General features: G+C 44.5%; 2 protein-coding genes and 1 non-coding gene across 5 annotated transcripts in view; 2 read left to right on the top strand and 1 right to left on the bottom strand.

Moving 5' to 3' along the window:
• Positions 1-3,783, bottom strand: part of BAG4 (BAG cochaperone 4) — a 36,670-nt gene extending 32,887 nt beyond the window's left edge. For both annotated transcript variants that reach the window (XM_032144198.2, XM_032144199.2), the window contains exon 1: positions 3,471-3,783. In XM_032144198.2, coding sequence (XP_032000089.1) covers positions 3,471-3,740 — 270 coding nt within the window. In that variant the 5' untranslated portion in view covers positions 3,741-3,783. The remainder of the gene's footprint in view (positions 1-3,470) is intronic.
• A 320-nt stretch (positions 3,784-4,103) lies between these two features.
• On the top strand, positions 4,104-17,966 carry LSM1 (LSM1 homolog, mRNA degradation associated). Of its 2 annotated transcripts, none has more exons than XM_032144201.2 (4): positions 4,104-4,342; positions 8,603-8,671; positions 11,045-11,160; positions 17,460-17,966. In XM_032144201.2, the coding sequence occupies exons 1-4, from the start codon at positions 4,297-4,299 to the stop codon at positions 17,628-17,630; spliced, it is 402 nt and encodes a 133-aa protein (XP_032000092.1). In that variant the 5' UTR covers positions 4,104-4,296; the 3' UTR covers positions 17,631-17,966. The 2 variants fall into 2 exon arrangements, with proteins under 2 accessions (XP_032000092.1, XP_032000091.1); XM_032144200.2 differs by lacking the exon at positions 4,104-4,342 and adding an exon at positions 4,360-4,571.
• LOC116462192 (U6 spliceosomal RNA) lies at positions 15,178-15,284 on the top strand. The gene has a single exon (XR_004246281.1). It is a non-coding gene; the product is annotated as a U6 spliceosomal RNA (small nuclear RNA).
• Positions 17,967-19,457: the final 1,491 nt, after the last annotated feature.

The following is a 19,457-nucleotide window of genomic DNA, read 5'->3' as shown; positions in this document are numbered from 1 at the left end:
ACTGTTTGTTTTTTTAATTTGACAGATTTAATACTATAGAAATGCAAAACATAAAAAAAGTCAAAAGAACAAATCTGGAAAAAACACTGCAACATCTGTGACAACATGCATATCCTTTTTTTTTTTTTTTTTTTTTGAGACGGAGTCTTGCTTTGCTGCCCAGGCTGGGATGCAGTGGCATGATCTCGGCTCACTGCAAGCTCTGCCTTCCGGGTTCAAATGATCCTCCTGCCTCAGCCCCCCTAGTAGCTGGGATTACAAGCATGCGCCACCATGCCTGGCTAATTTTTGTGTTTTTAGTGGAGGTGGGGTTTCGCCATGTTGACCAGGCTGGTCTCGAACTCCTGACCTCAGGTGATCCACCTGCCTCAGCCTCCCAAAGTGCTGGGTTTACAGGCCAACATACATATCTTTGGTATGAGTTTTCTATTGATACAGAAAAATTACCATCCTATACTTTTAAAGTTTCAGAATCATCAATCTGAAAGATAGTACAAACTCTTACAATGGTTTACAAATGCCCATTACACATTTCCACCTTTATCTCCAACTACTTCAGCACCATCACCCACCCTATGGGCACTCAAACCACACCTGACAACTCCTTACACACTGCTGAAATCTTAACTTCTTTAGTCTACCCAACCCTCCCTAACTGTATCCCAGAAAACAGACTTTGGTTTTGATAATAGAGCAGGCCCAGCAAAAGTCAGTCATCAGTTTAGAGGTCCTCTCCCCTTTCCCCACTTCAACTGATGTTTGGTCTAATTTGGCCAAGCATTTCACCATTCTATAGTCCCATGACCTACATATGAGAAAATATGGATCTTTCTTTTTTTTTTTTTTTGATGGAGTTTCGCTCTTGTCTCCCAGGCTAGAGTGGAATGGTGTGATCTTGGCTCACTGCAACCTCCGCCTCCTGGGTTCAAGCGATTCTCCTGCCTCAGCCTCTCGAATAGCTGGGATTACAGGCGCCCACCACCATGCCCAGCTAATTTTTGTATTTTTAGTAGAGACGGGGTTTTGCCATGTGGGCCAGGCTGGTCTCAAACTCCTGACCTCAGGCGATCTGCCTTCCTTGGCCTCCCAAAGTGCTGGGATTACAGGCATGTCACCACACCCAGCTGGATCTTTCTTTAATTTATAATTAATCTTGGCCGGGCACTGTGGCTCACACCTGTAATCCCAGCACTTTTGGAGGCCGAGGCAGGAGGATACCCTGAGATCAGGAGTTCAAGACCAACCTGGCCCACATGCCAAAACCCCATCTCTACTTAAAATACAAAATTTAGCCGGGTGTGGTGGCAGGCGCCTGTAATCCCAGCTACTAGGAAGGCTGAAGCAGGAGACTTTGACCCCGGGAGGCGGAGGTTGCAGTGAGCTGAGATTGTGCCACTGGACTCCAGCCTGTGCAACAGAGCAAGACTGCGTCCCAAAAATAAAAAATAAAAATAAAAAATAATTTATCACTGCTACATGTTTTTCTCATACAATTGTTTACACTGATATAATCAACATACTATAAACTCTACCCTTTTAAAATGTACAATTCAGCAGTTTTTAGTATATTCAGAGTTGTACAACCATCACCACTGATTTTAGAACATTTCTTATTTTTTGTTTTTTATTTTTATTTATTTTTTTTTTTAGAGACAAGGTCTCACTATGTTGCCCAGGCTGGTCTCAAACTCCTGGACTCAAGCAATCCTCCAGCCTCGGCAACTCAAAGTGCTGAGATTACAAGTGTGAGCCATCTCACCAGGCCCTGATTTTAGAACATTTCATCATCCCAAAAAGAATATTCTCACCTACACCGCCAGTCCCCCAACCTCTGGCAACCATTAAGCTTTCTGTCTCTAGATTTACCTACTCTGGCCATTTCATATAAATGGAATCACACAATATGCAGTCTTTCTGACTGACTTAGCTCACGTAGTGTGATGTTTTCAAGGTTCATTCATATTGTAGCACGCGTCAGTAGTTCATTCCTATGGCCAAATAATATTCCATTGTATGAATATATTAACACCGTATTTTGTTTATCAATGCATCAGTCGTTACGTCCTTACAACATTCCTGTATTCGAATAAAGAACCAGGGCTCCGAGAGGTTCACTCACTTTATAACTCAAATAATAAAATGACATTTGGGGCCGAGCGCAGTGGCTCACGCCTGTAATCCCAACACTTCGGGAGGCCGAGGGGCAGGGAAAAGGGGGATCACTTGAGGTCAGGAGTTCAAGAACATCCTGGCCAACATGGCGAAACCCCGTCTCTACTAAAAATACAAAAATTAGCCGGGTGTGGTGGCCGGCGCCTGTAATCCTAGCTACTCGGGAGGCTGAGGCAGGAGAATCGCTTAAACACGGGAGGCGGAGGTTGCAGTGAGCCGAGATGGCACCACTGCACTCTAGCCTGGGCAACAGAGCGAGACTCCATCTCAAAAAAAAAAAAAAATGACATTTCTACTTTTTGGCGATTATGAATAATGATGCTATGAACATGGGCGGACAAGCTTTATGTGAACATATGTTTTCAGTTTTCTTGGGTATATAGCCAGGAGTGGGCTTGCTGGGTCATATACTAATTCTAATGCTTAATGTTCTGAGGAACTACCAAACTATTTTCCACCATTTTACATCCCCACCAGCAATGTACGAGAATTTCACTATTACATTTTCAACAAATGAGGATAATTCTTGAACGAATAGAGAGGTATGCCGCCACCGTAGAACGACAACCCACTACCCAGAAGACTGCATTAACGAAGCAGAAGTATATGTCCGGCAGGGAAACAGAGAATAAAATGTTACAGGTCCAAGTGTATTAGGCAAGTGAGTTAACCTAGCAGAGCCACGGTTCCTTATTCGAAAAAAAAAAAAAAAGGGCCGCTGTAATGCCATTTTACCTTGCAGTCGCCGTGAAAATTAAATCAGTCAATCCGCGTAAAGGTACTTTACAACACTGATTATTCATGATTCGATCTCAGGCAAGGCATTAGGGGGGCAAACAGCTAAATGCCCAGATCCCTCCACCTCGCAAAGGTTCCTTCCCCTCGGGAGGGTCCCTGAGCGACATCAGGGGCTGCAGCCACTTCCTTTCCCCGGGAGAGCCGGCCTGCCAGCCACGCAGGATAAATTGCTAGAGCTGGAGCAGCAGATCCGTGCCACCCCTACCCAGCACCGCTCCCAGGAGAGAGATCTGCAGCCTGCTGCTAAGCTTAGTAAGTCCGCGAAGAATCTTTCTTTTTTAAATGGTAATAAACATATTTTTTGGGGTCGAAGCAGAAAAGGAGGGGCAAAGGGAACACAAGCATATCCCCCCAACCTCTGATCCCAGTCTCGGTCTCTCCAACACCCCCCCCCCACACCCTCCTCCACATAAGGAAAACAAGTATGAAACCCGATCCTTTACGAACCCCAGCCCCAAGGGCCCTCACCTCCCCTCAAGGACAGAGGTTGCAAAGCTTACCTGGTGGCTTCCTCCGGCTCGACCAGCCTCTGGCCAGGCGCCTCCAGAGGGATAGTAGCCATCGCCTCCTCCGCCTTCTCCCAGCCAGGTGGTCTCCGCCGGGCCGCCCCCGCGCACCCGCCAGGAAATGGGAGGCTGGGGAGGTTCAGGGCGAAGAGGATATAAAGGTGGAGGTGGGTGCACCGGCACATCTCCACCCCCAGGCCCGTAGTAGCGGCCGTAGGACGGACCATCACTGGGGCCGTAGCCCGAGCGCCTCAGGGCCGACATGGGATCCGCTGCCCTGAAGCGCTTCCCGCCCCCCACCCCCCCACCGACGGCCGACGCATCGCGCAGGCGCCCGCGGGCGATTGCGAATGGAGAGCAGCGAAGGGAGTCGGTCGACGCCAGCCAATCCCAGGCCCGGGCCCGCCCCTTCTGCTGCCGAGCCCCGAAAGCTGAGGGACGGAGGTCAGTGACTCTGAGGTCTCGGGAACCCGCAGACGAGGGAAGACACCGTGTTCCTTAAGAGGAAGTATACGTTTCCTCGCCATTTATCCAATGGAGATTTCTCTTCCCTACTTAACAGGAACAGGGAAAGGGTGTTCCCCAACGGTACGGCTGCCCCGCCTCTTCCTGGGGGCCCGCACGTGTTACAGGAAGTGGGTGAGGGTAATATGGAGGCGCTTCCGGCAGGCCCCGGCGGCTGAAAGCTGGGGCAGAAGTGCTGGTCTCGGTCGGGATTCCGGGCTCGGTCCTGCCGAGGCGGCGACTGCGGTAGGAGGCAGGAGGTTTTGGAGGCGCTGGCCCCCCGCCGCTGTGCACTGCAGCATTATTTCAGTTCAAAATGAACTATATGCCCGGCACCGCCAGCCTCATCGAGGACATTGACAGTGAGTTGTTCATCTCCTCCCGGTGGACCCTGGGGTGAGACCCTTCCTCCCGGGCGAGCGCCTCTTCCGAAGAAGCTTGTAGAATGAGTCCCGGGCGGGGCCGGTGTGTTCTGAGCTCAATCCGGGCGTTCCGCGTCGATGTCCTCCACAGCTGCGGTACACACCGCTTGCCCACCCAGTAGCCTGCTAGTTCTTCTGCCCCTCGCAGCATCCGCCAGCCCTCTAGCTGGTGAGCCACAAGCGATGGAACTCATTTTTGCTTCCGTGGGTCGCGGCAGCAGAGGCCCGAACACGAAAGAGGCCCGAACACGAAAGAAGCCCGGGGGGGAGGGGGCGGGGCTTCTCCCCCGTCCACTCCTGCCTGCAGTATTTCGAAGTATCAGCGTGTTACCGGTGGATGGATTGGAATACCTAGAGAGAGGATTCATTAAAAAGCGAAAATATTAAGACAGCGGCAGTTGGACTTAATTGGCAGTAAATGTAGGCGCTCTACGGTGTGGCCATTTGCTAGCTTATTTTACTGTGAGGGTTATTGGCACCTTCAGGTTATTGTAGTAGAGACCACTGTTAGACATGGTATTGACTTTTCTGGAAAGACCAAATGACTTGCAACCTTTTTTTTTTTTAAAGACAATTTGCTTTTGCTTTTACTAAGACGACCTCCCTTATTCCTAGTTTTTGTCCGGAAGAGGAGCTCAGTCCTATGCAAAAGCGAAAAGAACCGCCTGCAGTTGTCCTGGCTTTCCTTTTTTCTAAATTCCGTCTGTGCATCATTCCTCAAGCAACATTTTTTATTGTTTTAATCATGTGATCTTTCTCATTAACTTATTGTTTCAAGATGATTTACACATAGTTTTAAACAAGTTGCAATCGTCTCAGTTACTCCGTGAATATGCAATTTAGAATCTATGGTTAAAATTTCATTTTATGGGCCTGGCGCGGTGGCTCACGCCTGTAATCCCAGCACTTTGGGAGGCCGAGGCGGGCAGATCGCGTGAGGTCGGGAGTTCAAGACCAGCCTAGCCAACATGGTGAAACCCCGCCCCTACAATTAGCTGGGCACTATGGCGGGTGCCTGTAATCCCAGCTACTCGGGAGGCTGAGGCGGGAGAATCGCTTGAACCCGGGAGGAGAAGGTTGCAGTGAGCCGAGATCGCACCATTGCACTCCAGCCTGAGCGACAGAGCAAGACTCCGTCTCAGAAAAAAAAAAAAAAAAAAAAAAAAAATTCATTTTATGGTTGACAGGTCTTTTTTCTTTTTCTTTTTCTTTTCTTTTTTTTTTTGAGACGGAGTCTTGCTCTGTCGCCCAGGCTGTAGTGCAGTAGCGCGATCTCGACTCACTGGAACCTCCACCTCCCGGGTTTAAACAATTCTTGTGCCTCAGCCTCCCGAGTAATTGGGATTACAGGCGCCTGCCAGCACGCCCAGCTAATTTTTGCATTTTTTGGTAGAGACGAGGTTTCGCCATGCTGGGCAGGCTGGTCTCCAACTCCTGATCTCAGGTGATCCACCCACCTCGGCCTCCCAGAGTGCTGGGATTACAGGCATGAGCCACCACCTCCGGCTGACAGATCATTTTTTTAAACCCAAATTACTTATTGCGTTATGTAAGGGAAATGTAGTGTAATTGGACTAAATATGTATTAACATCTCTATGAACCTGTTATGTGTAACAGGATGTTTAGTTGCTTGAGGATGCTCTTTTGCCCTCATCTCTCCTTATATATCCTCTAACACATCCTGCCATTTTACTAAAAATCAGTTTTACTCTTTGGGCCTCTAACCCCTACCTCTTTGTAGATTCCAGACCCCCTAGTTTATGAAAACTTTGAAGTCATTTGATATGCACCGTTTGCTCCCCAACCCGAACACACAGTTTCCTCCCTGTCTTTCTGTATTTTCACCTGTCCTCTAATTTGCATAGGAAGGATTCCTCCCTTTTTGTCTGTCTGTTATTACTGTCTCCTCTCACTGCTTCTGGAACCTTTTTTCGTTGTAATCCTTTTTCTTTTATATCCTCTGTCTCCCCAACCCCTGCGTTCTTCCCCTCATATGTGTTACTGTCTATCCATCTCAAATATTTTCTCCGTTTTCTTCATCATATTCCCATCCCTTTTTTCCATATCTTTATCCCCAAACCTCGAGTCATTTTCATTTTGTCTGTTTCTTGATCACCTTCAATAGACTACTTACATTACTCCTGCAATCTAATTTTTATCCTGAACACATTACTCGAGCTGCATTCTTCAAAGTTATTCATCTAAGGTCTTCTGTGTTCTCTCCCCTTTGCAGCACTGTGATACTCTCCCCACCAGATTCTTTAATTCTCTTCTCTTGATTTCTCTAACAGCTGGTACTTGGTGATTTTCTTACCTCTCTGGCTCTTATTGTTCTCCAAAATAGATGGTCACTTGGATTACATGTGGCCTACTTCTTTTAATCTTTCGTAGATCTCCTGTACTTTAGTAATTTTATATCACCTCTTTGTAGATTTATCCAAAATTGCTTTCTCTAATCTTGATGTCTTTGGTTTTCCAGTCTTATTGTTTCCAACTATCTGCGTATGTTTCTATGTAAGTGTCCTGATAGCACTTTAGAATCACAAAGAGCTAATAACCTTCACCCTGAGCTTGCTGCTTTTATTCCCAACTCTTGGTAAATAGTTTTGTGATGTCTCATAAAACTCCTACATCTTTACCTCACATCTTCAGCACACCACCCTCTCACACATACCCACTTATACAAACTCAGTTAACAGACTCCATCACTTAGTTTTCTTGTTCCCTATGAAGTCAAATCCAGATGCAGCCTGCCCCCAGTACTTTTCTGACTTTATCTACTGTTCTTTCCCTTCACACCCTCAGCTTTTAGCTAAACATGGATGTATAGCCCTTTTTTCCTCCTCTTTAATTTACAGATTTCCTTCTCCCTCCGCCCCCTTCCTATCACTCTTCCCGTGCCCTAAAATTATCTACCTTTTAAGGTCCAACTCTGATACCTCCTTCAGAAATACAGCTTCTCTCTCTGTAGTCTCATATAATTAAGATTTGCTTTCTGTGGTACTTATTTATTATAGCACAAGGAAGAGTATTAATTCCTTCAGGGCAGAGTCACTGTCTTTTTCCTCTGTTCTGCATCTAGAAATTAGGCATGGAATGAAAGAAATTTTGCTGGGTGTGCTAGTAACTGGCTTATTTTCATTCTTCAGTGTCAGCTCAAAGTCACCTCTTCAGAGAGGCTTTCCCTTGCCACCCTTCCTTCTGTAACTACTTCTCTCCCTTCATCATACTGCCTTGCTAGTTTATTATTCCATTGTCCTAATCACAATAGGTTATTTTCTTATTTATTTGTCCTCCTCCAACATGAATATAAATTCATAAGGTTGGTGACTTTCTAAGTCTCATTCTCTACTATATATCTAGACCCCAGAACAGCACATGCCCTCTCAGTAAACATTGAATTTCTGCTCTGGCTTATTATTAGTCTTCATTTTAAATGCCTGAAGCATTGTGTTTTTATTTAAAGCATTCCCTGGTTACAAACAAAATGTGAGATAGAAGCTCGTCTTTTGAGGACAAAATAATTCTACAAATAAGATAATAAGAGTCATCTAGACTAAATTTGTCAATTTACAGATAAAAAAACTGACGTGACACTGAGATGGTTTAAGTGTCAAACATAAGGGTCTTTGGCTAGGCACCATGGCTCACGCCTGTAATCCCAGCACTTTGGGAGGCCGAGGTGGATGGATCATCTGAAGTCAGGAGTTCAAGACCAGCCTGGCCAACATGGTGATACCCCATCTCTGCTAAAAATACGAAAATTAGCCAGGCATTGTGGCGAACTCCTGTAGTCCCAGCTACTAAGGAGGCTGAGGCGGGAGGATCACTTGAACCTGGGAGGCAGAGGTTGTAGTAAGCTGAGATTGTGCCACTGCACTGCACTGCAGCCTGGGTGACAGAGTGAGACTCTGTCTCAAAAAAAAAAAAAAAAAAAAACCAACATAAGGGTCTAGAGCCAGCTAGTCAGGCTTCCTGGTGCCACACCCTGTCCTTTTCCCACTCTGCCACACTGCTCTGATTCTTTTCACTACTGATGTTATCTAAATCAGCAGCTTTCTTCAGTTTTCCAATGAACTTGAACTTCACGTTAAATGCATTGGCCGAGGAAGTGGTACAGCTTGAACTGTTAATTATTATCCTAAATACTCGCTGAACTTGTCAGTTTTCATTTAAAAGATTTTTTCCTCTCTCCCCAGAAAAGCACTTGGTTCTGCTCCGAGATGGAAGGACACTTATAGGCTTTTTAAGAAGCATTGATCAATTTGGTATGTATTAATTTATGGACATCTCTTATACTCTGGATAATAACAGCTGCCATTGCATTTTTTGTTATTTAATATTGAAATTTATCTGCAACTTTTTCACATGTGTGACATAGTTTTAGTGAGTACATCATTGTTTTCTATACATTCAGATTAGGTGGTTCAAAGCTTATATATATATTTCCAAGCTCGTTTCTAAAACTGGCTTTCACTAGAATCCCCAGTAGGGGGAGCCAAATGATAGAAATAAACTCAGTCCGCTGAAGAGGCTTGTTTTGTGTTGTGTTGTGTTGTGTTGTTTTGTTTTGTTTTGGCGGACTCCCACTCAGTCGCCCAGGCTGGAGTGCAGTGGCACAATCTCAGCTCACTGCAACCTCCGCCTCCTGGGTTCAAGCGATTCTTGTGCCTCAGCCTCCCAAGTAGCTGGGATTATAGCCTCCAGCCACCACACCCAGCTAATTTTTGTATTTTTAGTAGAGACGGGGTTTCGCCATGTTGGCCAGGCTGGTTTCGAACTCCTGACCTTAGGTGATCCACCCACCCAGCTGAGCTGGGCAGTCGTTCTGCTCCTCATGGCTTTAGGACAGTCCCTTGGTGTCTAGAAGGTGAGTTGGCTGGTTTGAAGGAGCTTCACTCACATGTCTGGTGCATCGGTAGGGACAGCTGGAAGGCTGTGTTAGCTCCCATAGTGCTGGGATTACAGGCGTGAGCCATTGTGCCCGGCTCAAGGCTGGCAGAGTATAATGACTTAAGAGCAGTTCCAGAAGTGAAGGTAATCCCTCCCTAGCCAATGAAAATTGGGTAGAAGGCATTTCCTGTATTTTAAGGACCCCAACGTTAAGCTTAATACTTTACATATAGGGATACATTGGAATAAGAGGCTTCTTGTCTTTGTTTTGCATCCTGCATTTTTCTTAAGTTAAAAGATTATGTTTCTGGGCCAGGCGCTGTGGCTCACGCCTGTAATCCCAGCACTTTGGGAGGCCGAGACGGGCGGATCACGAGGTCAGGAGATCGAGACCATCCTGGCTAACACGGTGAAACCCCGTCTCTACTAAAAATACAAAAAATTAGCCGGGCGCGGCGGCAGGCGCCTGTAGTCCCAGCTACTCGGGAGGCTGAGGCGGGAGAATGGCGTGAACCCGGGAGGCGGAGCTTGCAGTGAGCCGAGATCGCGCCACTGCACTCCAGCCTGGGGGAAAGAGCGAGACTCCATCTCAAAAAAAAAAAAAAAAAAAAAAAAAAAAAAAAAAAAAAAAAAAAAAAAGATTATGTTTCCTTCTGTTTCAAGGAACTTCATGTTCATGCTAACGTTTATTGGATATCTGTGAAATCACTGGATTTGAGCATGAGGAAGAAACGTAATTAAAACACTTACAAGGATTATGGAAGATATGAACATAGATTTCTCCTTTACTTCAAATAGGACAAGTAGTACTAATTGAAAGAGGAAAAACAATTATTGTTAACAAATTGGAGTCCTGATTCTTAAGTCTGATTCATCAGAGTACTTTGAGGGAAAGGTAGTGAATATTAATTTGACTTTTAGATCACAAATATAGTTATCTGTCAAGGTGAAAAATAGGTTTTTGCTGTATCATAACCCATGGATACCTGCATTGGGTTAAATGAATCCTAATTACTAAAACAAAGTTGAATCTTCAGCAGATCATCACATACACACCCACACAAAAAGAAAAGCTGCTTCTTTCCAGAAAACAAAGTTTTGATCTCTGTGGTTGTTTAGGCCCAAGTTTTCCAAGTTACTTATTCATTTATATTTTCCTGTGGTTTTTTTCAGTATTAGCAATTAACTGATAAAGGAATTTATTTCTCTTATTTCTGCCATCATTCATGTATTAGCCCAACATAATCCCAGATGTCTCCTAACTCAATGAAATAGGAGAAGATTATTTGAAATTTTAGCCTTCCCCAGAATTAGAAAGATTGGGGGCCCGGCACTGTGGCTCACCCTGTAATCTCAGCACTTTGGAAGGCCGAGGCGGGCGGATCACAAGGTCAGGAGTTCAAGACCAGCCTGGCCAATATGGTGATCCCTGTCTCTACTAAAAATACAAGAATTAGCTGGGAGTGGTGGCAGGTGCCTATAGTCCCAGCTACTCCGGAGTCTGAGGCAGAAGAATTGCTTGAACCAGGAGGCAGAGGTTGCAGTGAGCTGAGATCGCGCCACTGCATTCCGGCCTGGGTGACAAAGCGAGACTCAGTCTCAAAAAATAAATAAATAAAAATAATTAGAAAGCTTGGAAATCATGTTTACCTAAATCTTTTCTATTCAAAATAACTGATTATTGAGTTACGGACCTTTACCCAATAGTTTAAACTGAATATCTTTGTTTTTTCCCCATACACTTATAGCAAACTTAGTGCTACATCAGACTGTGGAGCGTATTCATGTGGGCAAAAAATACGGTGATATTCCTCGAGGGATTTTTGTGGTCAGAGGAGAAAATGTGGTCCTACTAGGAGAAATAGTAAGTGAAAACTATTAAGCTGCTGTAGATCTTCATATTCATGCTAGTTAGACTTCTTTTTTTGTCTTTTCAAAAGAGAATAAAAATATTTTCCACATTTTATCTGGCATCTCACAGGCAACTACCAAATTAGTTTAGGGAAGCTACAGAGAATACTTAACTTTGTTTCAGTACCTTTTGGCATTTTAAAGATTTTTGATCCCACTGGCAGCAAAGTATCTTTTTACCTGATACCATAAAAAAATACTATTCTGTAGCAAATGTGTTCATTAATATGTTTGTTTAATAGCAGAAAATTGACAAGGCTTGATTTATATATGCTGGGGAAGGCGTGACTTATATACGTTGGAATATTTTGCAGCCATTTAAACAATTGGTTACAAGTAGTTTTTCATGGCATAAAGCTAATGCACAGTATCTGAGGGAAGCACATATTGCATGTACAGTACAATGTGATATCCATATTAGTAAAGGAGGAAAGGGAAAGAGTGGCTATAGGAAAAGCTTTTCCGTTACCTATCCCGAGAATGGAGTTCAGTCTTACTTGGATCCTTAGCTCACAGCCAGGGAGAGGGTATTTTGGTATCTGTGCCAGAAAGACCAGCTGGCAGGTGAAAGGTTAAATCAGATTTTCTGAGGTGGTGTTGTTGCTGTAGGTTTTTGTGTGTGCAGACATACACACACACACACCCCTACTAGAAGTACTCATATTGTTTTAAGTATCTTATTTAAAACCTTTGATTTCATCTTGCTATTTCTGATACTGGGCTTGCAAGGAAAATAAAAATAAAAATCTCTTCAAGAGTAGTTGAAATTAAGGGTTGAGCCAGCACTGTCTTCTTTTTTTCTTACCAAAAACTTTGGTGTTTGCTTAATTTTTAAAGTTTTTAATACTGTTTTCTAAATACCTAGCCATGTCTTAAATCAATTTGCAGAAATCTTTAGAGTGGTTTGGTTTGTAGCCATTTTTAACAGCCATTTGAGAAAGCAAGGAGATAATTCTGCCAGGGTTGGGTTGGTTCAGAGACCTCATATTGGAAATAGCTAGAAATGACTAATCCATACTATCAATGCTGCCCAAGTGCTGCTGTGAAATATATGAAATATCTTTTTCTTACTTATAAAATATTTTTATAGTTTGTACTTTTAGTTCAGTGTATCATTTCTTGCATGTTTAAGCAGCAGAAATTGATTTTTGTTTTTTGGGTTTTTGTGGGTTTTTTTTTTGAGACAGAGTTTTGCTCCTGTTGCCCAGGCTGGAGTGCAATGGCATGATCTCAGCTCACTTCAGCCTCCGCCTCCCAGGTTCAAGCGATTCTCCTGCCTCAGCCTCCCAAGTAGCTGGGATTACAGGTGCCTGCAACCACGCCCAGCTAATTTTTGTATTTTTAGTAGAGACAGGGTTTCACTATGTTGGCCAGGCTGGTCTCGAACTCCTGACCTCAGGCGATCTACCCGCCTCGGCCTCCCAGTGTGCTGGGATTACAGGCATGAGCCACCGCACCCAGCCAAGCAGCAGAAATTGTTATCTTCTTGTGTCACATAAAGGCTGAAACAAGGCCAGGCGCGGTGGTTCACGCCTGTAATCCCAGCACTTTGGGAGGCTGAGACAGGCGGATCACAAGGTCAGGAGATCAAGACCATCCTGGCTAACACAGTGAAACCCTGTCCTTACTAAAATACAAAAAAGTTAGCCAGGAGTGATGGCGGGCGCCTGTAATCCCAGCTACCGGGAGGCTGAGGTAGGAGAATGGCGTGAACCCGGGAGGCGGAGCTTGCAGTGAACCGAGATCGCGCCACTGCACTCCAGCCTGGGCGACAGAGCAAGATTCTGTTTCAAAAAAAAAAAAAAAAAAGTCTGAAAGCACCTAGTACCCATGGTACCCATGGGGAGATACTAAATGACTGTAAAGTAGTCTGCCAGTATTTTTTCTCTTCCAGAGATGGGGTCTCACTATGTTGTCCAGGCTAGATTCAAACTCCTAGCTTAGGCAATCCTCCTGTCTCAGCCTCCCAGGTAGCTGGGACTATAGGTACATGCCACTATGCTTGATACTGCCAGTATATAGGGGAGCTGACCCATCTCTGCATGGTGGGGGTTATAGATGATTTTTAAAAATACTTTTCTGAATTTAATTTTGAAGAGGCAACATATCAGAGGAAAAGACTTAAAATACTGGGGTGGGTGCAGTGGCTCTCATCTGTAATCCCAGTACTTTGGGAGACCGAGGCAGGCAGATCGCTTAAGCCCCAAGAGACCAGCCTGGGCAATGTGGCCAAACTCTGTCTTTACAAAAAAATACAAAAATTAGCCAAGGGTGATGGTGCACATCACCAGTCCCAGCTACTTGGGAGGCTGAGGTGGGAGATTCACCTGAGCTCAGGGAGGTCGAGGCTACAGTGAGCCATGATTGTACCACTGCACTCCAACCTGGGTAACAGAGCAAGACCCTGTCTCAAAAAATAGTCACAGATATGCTTCTGTTTTATAGTAGTAAATGTAGCAGACATGCTTTTTATACTGGTTACATTGGCACAAAGTTACATCTAAGTAGATGTTTGTGTTTGTGCAGAGAAAGAAGTGAACGTGTTTGTTCTTGGAGTTCCGTTGTTTCCTTGGATCCCTTTTGTGAGGAAAAGTTCCCTTTTTAAAAAAAATATGTTATGGTTTGGATGCTGCAGAAATTTTACAGGGGTACCACTAGAGAAACATGGTTCCAGGAATGCCTGCATGGTTATATGAATCAGCAGTCAGGAGAAATTATGTACCAACCCCAGAGGAATTCATACATAGAAATCAGTTTCTATAAACACTATATTGGTTAAGAAATCCCTGAATTCTGCCTCAAGGACAATGATGATGACAGCATTAAGTAATAAGACTATTGGGAAGAAGCAGCAACAGCAGCATGAATTGCTCAGCAAGTCTGAAAAGCCAAAGAGGCAGTGCATTAGGCTGAGAACACTGTCCTCTTTTTTTTTTTTTTTTTTTTTTGTTGAGACGGAGTCTGGCTCTGTCACCCAGGCTGGAGTGCAGTGGCGCAATCTCAGCTCACTGCAAGCTCTGCCTCCCGGGTTCACGCCATTCTCCTGCCTCAGCCTCCTGAGTAGCTGGGACTACAGGTGCCCGCCACCACGTCTGGCTAATTTTTTGTATTTTTAGTAGAGACAGGGTTTCACCATGTTACCCAGGATGGTCTCGATTTCCTGACCTTGTGATCCGCCCGCCTCGGCCTCCCAAAGTGCTGGGATTACAGGCGTGAGCCACCACACCTGGCGTGGCCTCTCTTTAGCTGCTACTCATGGGTTGGGAGGGCAGGTGGTAATATATACTTTGCTGAGTGCTGTTAACTTTGGACCCAGAGCAGGGCTTGCTTATGTAATCTGTGTGGCTTTCATTGTAACTTCTGTGGTGAGAGTCCTCTCTCTGTCTGATAATGCCACTGGCTGTGGGTTCTGAAACCTTGGCAGCATGTGGTGATAGTATGCAGGCCAGAGCATCTGGAGAAGTTGTGTGTCAATACCGTTCCAAACTTTATCATTGAAAGTCATAGAGGAGGATAAGAAACAGGAATACTTTGTATTCCTATTTGTATAGGCTTTCCATCTTACAAAAACACCAGATAATACCTGTACATTCATTATAAGGACAATAAACTGAATCTGTGGATAGTGAGATACTTTTTTAGCAAGGTTCTTCTGCATTATGACATTGGTTAGCAAATGTTTATAAGGGCCAGGCACAGTGGCTCACACTTTGGGCGGCCAAGGCAAGAGGATGCTTGAGGCCAGAAGTTTGAGACCAGCCTGGGCAACATAGCAAGACCCCATCTCTACAAAAAGAAAAAAGATTTAGCCAGATGTGGTGGCACATGCCTGTAGTTCCAGCTACTTAGGAGGCTGAGGCAGGAGGATCACTTCAGCCCAAGAGTTTCAGATCATGGTGAGCTATGATCGTGCCACTGCACTCCACCCTGGGCAACAGAGCAAGATCCTGTCTCTAAAAAAATGAAAAATGTGCTCGCATTGGCAGCACATATACTAAAATTGGAACAACACAGAGAAGATTAGCATGGTCCCTGCATAAGGGTGACACACAAATTCATGAAGTCTTCTATATCTTTAAAAATAAATTAATGAAAAATGTTTATAAAGCGTTCAAAAATAAAAATATTAAGCATACTATGCCACATTTAAGTGAAAAGAAAACGAATTACAGTCAACATTTGCATTGTGGGTTTTTGGGAGGTGTTTGTTTTTGAGGCAGGGTCTCACTTTGTTATCTAGGCAGACTGCAGTGGTGTGATCACGGCTCACTGCAGCCTCAAACTCCTGGGCTCAAGTGATCCTCCCCACTCAGCCTTCTGAGTAGCTGGGACTATAGGTACATGTCACCACACCCAGCTAGTTTTTTATTTTTTTTATTTTATTTTATTTTTCCTTTTGAGACAGAGTCTCACTCTGTTGCCCAGGCTAGAGTGTAGTGGTGTGATCTTGGCTCACTGCAATCTCTGCCTCCTGGATTCAAGTGATTCTCGTGCCTCAGCTTCCCGAGTAGCTGGGATTACAAGTGTGAGCCACCACGCCTGGCTGGGTTGTTTTTTTTTTTTAAGTCAGTATATATGTAGGAAAATTGTAGGGATATTATCAAAATGTTAATCCTCCATACTGGAATTATGGATAATTTTTAAATTTTCCTTGTTTGTCTATTTTCCATATTATCTACAATGAGCATGTATTTTTTAAATAAGGAATTTTTTATTAGGCAACAATTTTGTTTTTGTTTTTGTTTTTGTTTTTGAGATGGAGTTTTGCTCTTGTCACTCAGGCTGGAGTGCAATGGCGTGATCTCTGCTCACTGCAACCTCCGCCTCCCAGGTTCAAGTGATTCTCCTGCCTCAGCCTCCCAGTAGCTGGGATTACAGGCACCTGCCACCACGCCCGGCTAATTTTTTTTGTATTTTTAGTAGAGACAGGGTTTTGCCAGGCTGGTCTCGAACTCCTGGCCTCAAGTGATCCGCCCGCCTCGGCCTCCCAATGTGCTGGGATTACAAGCATGAGCCACCACGCCCAACCTAAGCAGCAATTTTTTAAATAGTGGAGAAAAATATTGGGACCAAATTGGCTTAGTAACCTAAATGGTCTGCCGAGGTTCTCCCTAGAAGACTTGTTGCCATAAAGGGAAAAAGAGTCTTGATATAGTTTAGAGACTACAGAGCTGGTACAGTGGCGCACACCTGTAGCCCCAGCTACTTAGGAGGTGAAGGCAAGAGGTTCCCTTTTATTTTTGTCTTTTTACTTTTTTTGAGATGGTCTTGCTCTGTTGCTGAGGCTGGAGTACAGTGACATGTTCATGGCTCACTGCAGCCTTGACCTTCAACCTCCCAGGCTCAAGCAGTCCTTCCACCTCAGCCTCCTGAGTAGCTGGAACTGTAGGTGAACACCACCACACCAGCTTTTTTTTTTTTTTTTTTTTTTTTTTTTGGTGGAGTTAGGGTCTCACTGTGTTGCCCAGGCTGGTCTCGAACTCCTAGGCCCAAGTGATCCTTCCACCTCAGCCTCCCAAAGTGCTGGGATTACAACTGTGAGCCACTCCACCCATCCTTAAAATAATTAAAAATAAAAAAGTCTAAGGCCACGTTGCCTCAATAACCTCCCTCTTGGATTCTCTACAGTGGGGGAGATAGCTATCTATAAGCAGCCCTAATTTTTTTTAAAGGAAATTAATCCTGGGCTAATAGAAAATTAATCCTGACTAATATGGGATTTTGGATCACATAAAGCTCTGTTATACAAATACTTATCACTGCCTATAATCCCAGCACTTTGAGAGGCCAAGGCAGGCAGATCCTGAGGTCAGGTTTCCAGACCAGCCTGACCAACATGGTGAAACCCTGTCTCTACTTAAAATACAAAAATTAGCTGGGCGTGGTGGCACGTGCCTGTAATCACAGCTACTCAGGAAGCTGAGGCAGGATAATCTTTTGAACCCAGGAGGCAGAGGTTGCAGTGAGCCCAGATTGCGCCACTGCACTTCAGCCTGGGTGACAGAGAGGCTCCATCTTGAAAAAAAAAAAAAAATACTGATCACTATTAACCACATTCATTGTAGGTATGTGTCCTATAGTAGTGTCAGGCATTTCTTTGAAAAACTTATTGGTCCCTAGGAGAAAGATATTTCAGTCCTGTCACAGTTATGAAAAATAATCCGAGCCTGATAGAGGAATCCATTTGCCTTGAGATCTATGCTTTCTATTCTTGGTCTTCAGGTGAAGTTTTCAAACCTGTCTCTTTTGTAGGACTTGGAAAAGGAGAGTGACACACCCCTCCAGCAAGTATCCATTGAAGAAATTCTAGAAGAGCAAAGGGTGGAACAGCAGACCAAGCTGGAAGCAGAGAAGTTGAAAGTGCAGGCCCTGAAGGACCGAGGTCTTTCCATTCCTCGAGCAGATACTCTTGATGAGTACTAAGTCTTTTGCCCAGAGGCTGTTGGCTCTTGAAGAGTAGGGGCTGTCACTGAGTGAAAGTGACATCCTGGCCACCTCACACATTTGATCAGAGACTGTAGAGTTTTGAAAAGTCACTTTTATTTTTAATTATTTTACATATGCAACATGAAGAAATCGTGTAGGTGGGTTTTTTTTTTAATAACAAAATCATTGTTTAAAGAAACAGTGGCATAGACTTCTTCACACGTCACTGTGGCACCAGCAACTACTTCTTTATATTGTTCTTCGTATCCCAAATTAGAGTTTACAGGGACAGTGTTCATTTACTTGTAAATAAAATATGAATCTCAAGTGTCATGTTATTTCCAAGTTTGAGTTGCCTGTAATGAATAGATGAAATTAAGTTTCTGCTCTCAAAGGTATAAGCCGTCCACATACTGGGATTTCCCCCTTCAGTCACAGTTTCAAGTAGCTGGCTACTTAGGAAGGAATATTTTTATTCCTGTCATCTCAGGGGTCCTCTCTTGTTCCCATGTTTGTATCTGTTAAGAAATACAAATGTTCGGCGGGGGCGGTGGCTCATGCCTGTAATCCCAGCACTTTGGGAGGCCGAGGCAGGCGGATCACCTGAGGTCGGGAGTTGAAGACCAGCCTGACCAACATGGAGAAACCCTGTCTCTACTAAAAATACAAAATTACCTGGGCGTGGTGGCGCATGTCTGTAATCCCAGCTACTTGGGAGGCTGAGGCAGGAGAATCACTTGAACCTGGAAGGCAGAGGTTGCGGTGAGCCGAGATTGCACCATTGCGCTCCAGCCTGGGCAACGAGCGAAACTCTGTCTCAAAAAAAAAAAGAGATACAAATGTTCAGGTGTGAGGAGGGAGCTTTCAGCTGTTTCCCAGTTACTGGTTACTGCAGAAGACTCATGTTTGAGAAACGACACACGGTTGCTCTTGCTGCTGCTTCGCCCATGGCTATTCCAAACTAAGTCCCCACGAGACCCAACGTGTTCTTACGGTGGCTTGTTCTCCAGGTTTTCTGCTAATTTAATTAGGTGTTCTAGTCTTTTGAATTGAGTCTTGAGTATCTTACGTTCTCATCAAAAAGGAACATAAATGGTATTGTAGTGACTGAAAGCCCATAGTGATGGCACTTTGTGTGATTGTTGAAGAGTAAGGATTGCATAAAAAGCTTAACAGATTTGTACTTGAAGAAGGAAGCATGAGCGGGGTGCGGTGGCTCACAACTGTAATCCCAGCACCTTGGGAGGCAGAGGCAGGTGGTTCACCTGAGGTCAGGAGTTCAAGGCCAGTCTGGCCAACATGGTGAAACGCCATCTCTACTAAAAATACAAAAATTAGCATGGTGGTTCATGCCTGTAATCTCAGCTACTCAGGAGGCTGAGGCAGGAGAATCGCTTGAACCCAGGAGGCAGAGGTTGCAGTGAGCTGAGATTGTACCACTGTAGTCCATCCTGGGCAACAGAGTGAGACTGCATCTCTAAATAAATAATAAATGAAAGAAAGGAATCGTGGTTTAGTAGACAGTGGGCTCAACTAGGAGTTAGTTAAGAGACGTCGTGTAAAATTGGCAATTATTGGCAGATTAGGCTTGAGTAAGTCATCCTCTGATTCTCAGTAATTTTAACTATGATTATTCCAGGTAGTTCCTTTTTATATTCTGTTAAGCAAAGATGTTATTTTCATAAATTTTATATCTAATTTGTGTGTGTGTGATTTTTTATTTATTATTTTTTTTGAGACAGAGTCTTGCTCTGTCGCCCAGGCTGAAGTGCAGAGGTGCGATCTTGGCTCGCTGCAACCTGCGCCTCCCAGGTTCCCCGAGTA

The sequence above is a fragment of the Hylobates moloch genome, unplaced genomic scaffold, assembly GCF_009828535.3.
Source record: "Hylobates moloch isolate HMO894 unplaced genomic scaffold, HMol_V3 SCAFFOLD_22, whole genome shotgun sequence".
Classification (NCBI taxonomy): Eukaryota; Metazoa; Chordata; class Mammalia; order Primates; family Hylobatidae; genus Hylobates; species Hylobates moloch.
Note: the sequence above shows the minus strand (reverse complement) of the source record. Positions and strands in the feature narration are given on the sequence as shown.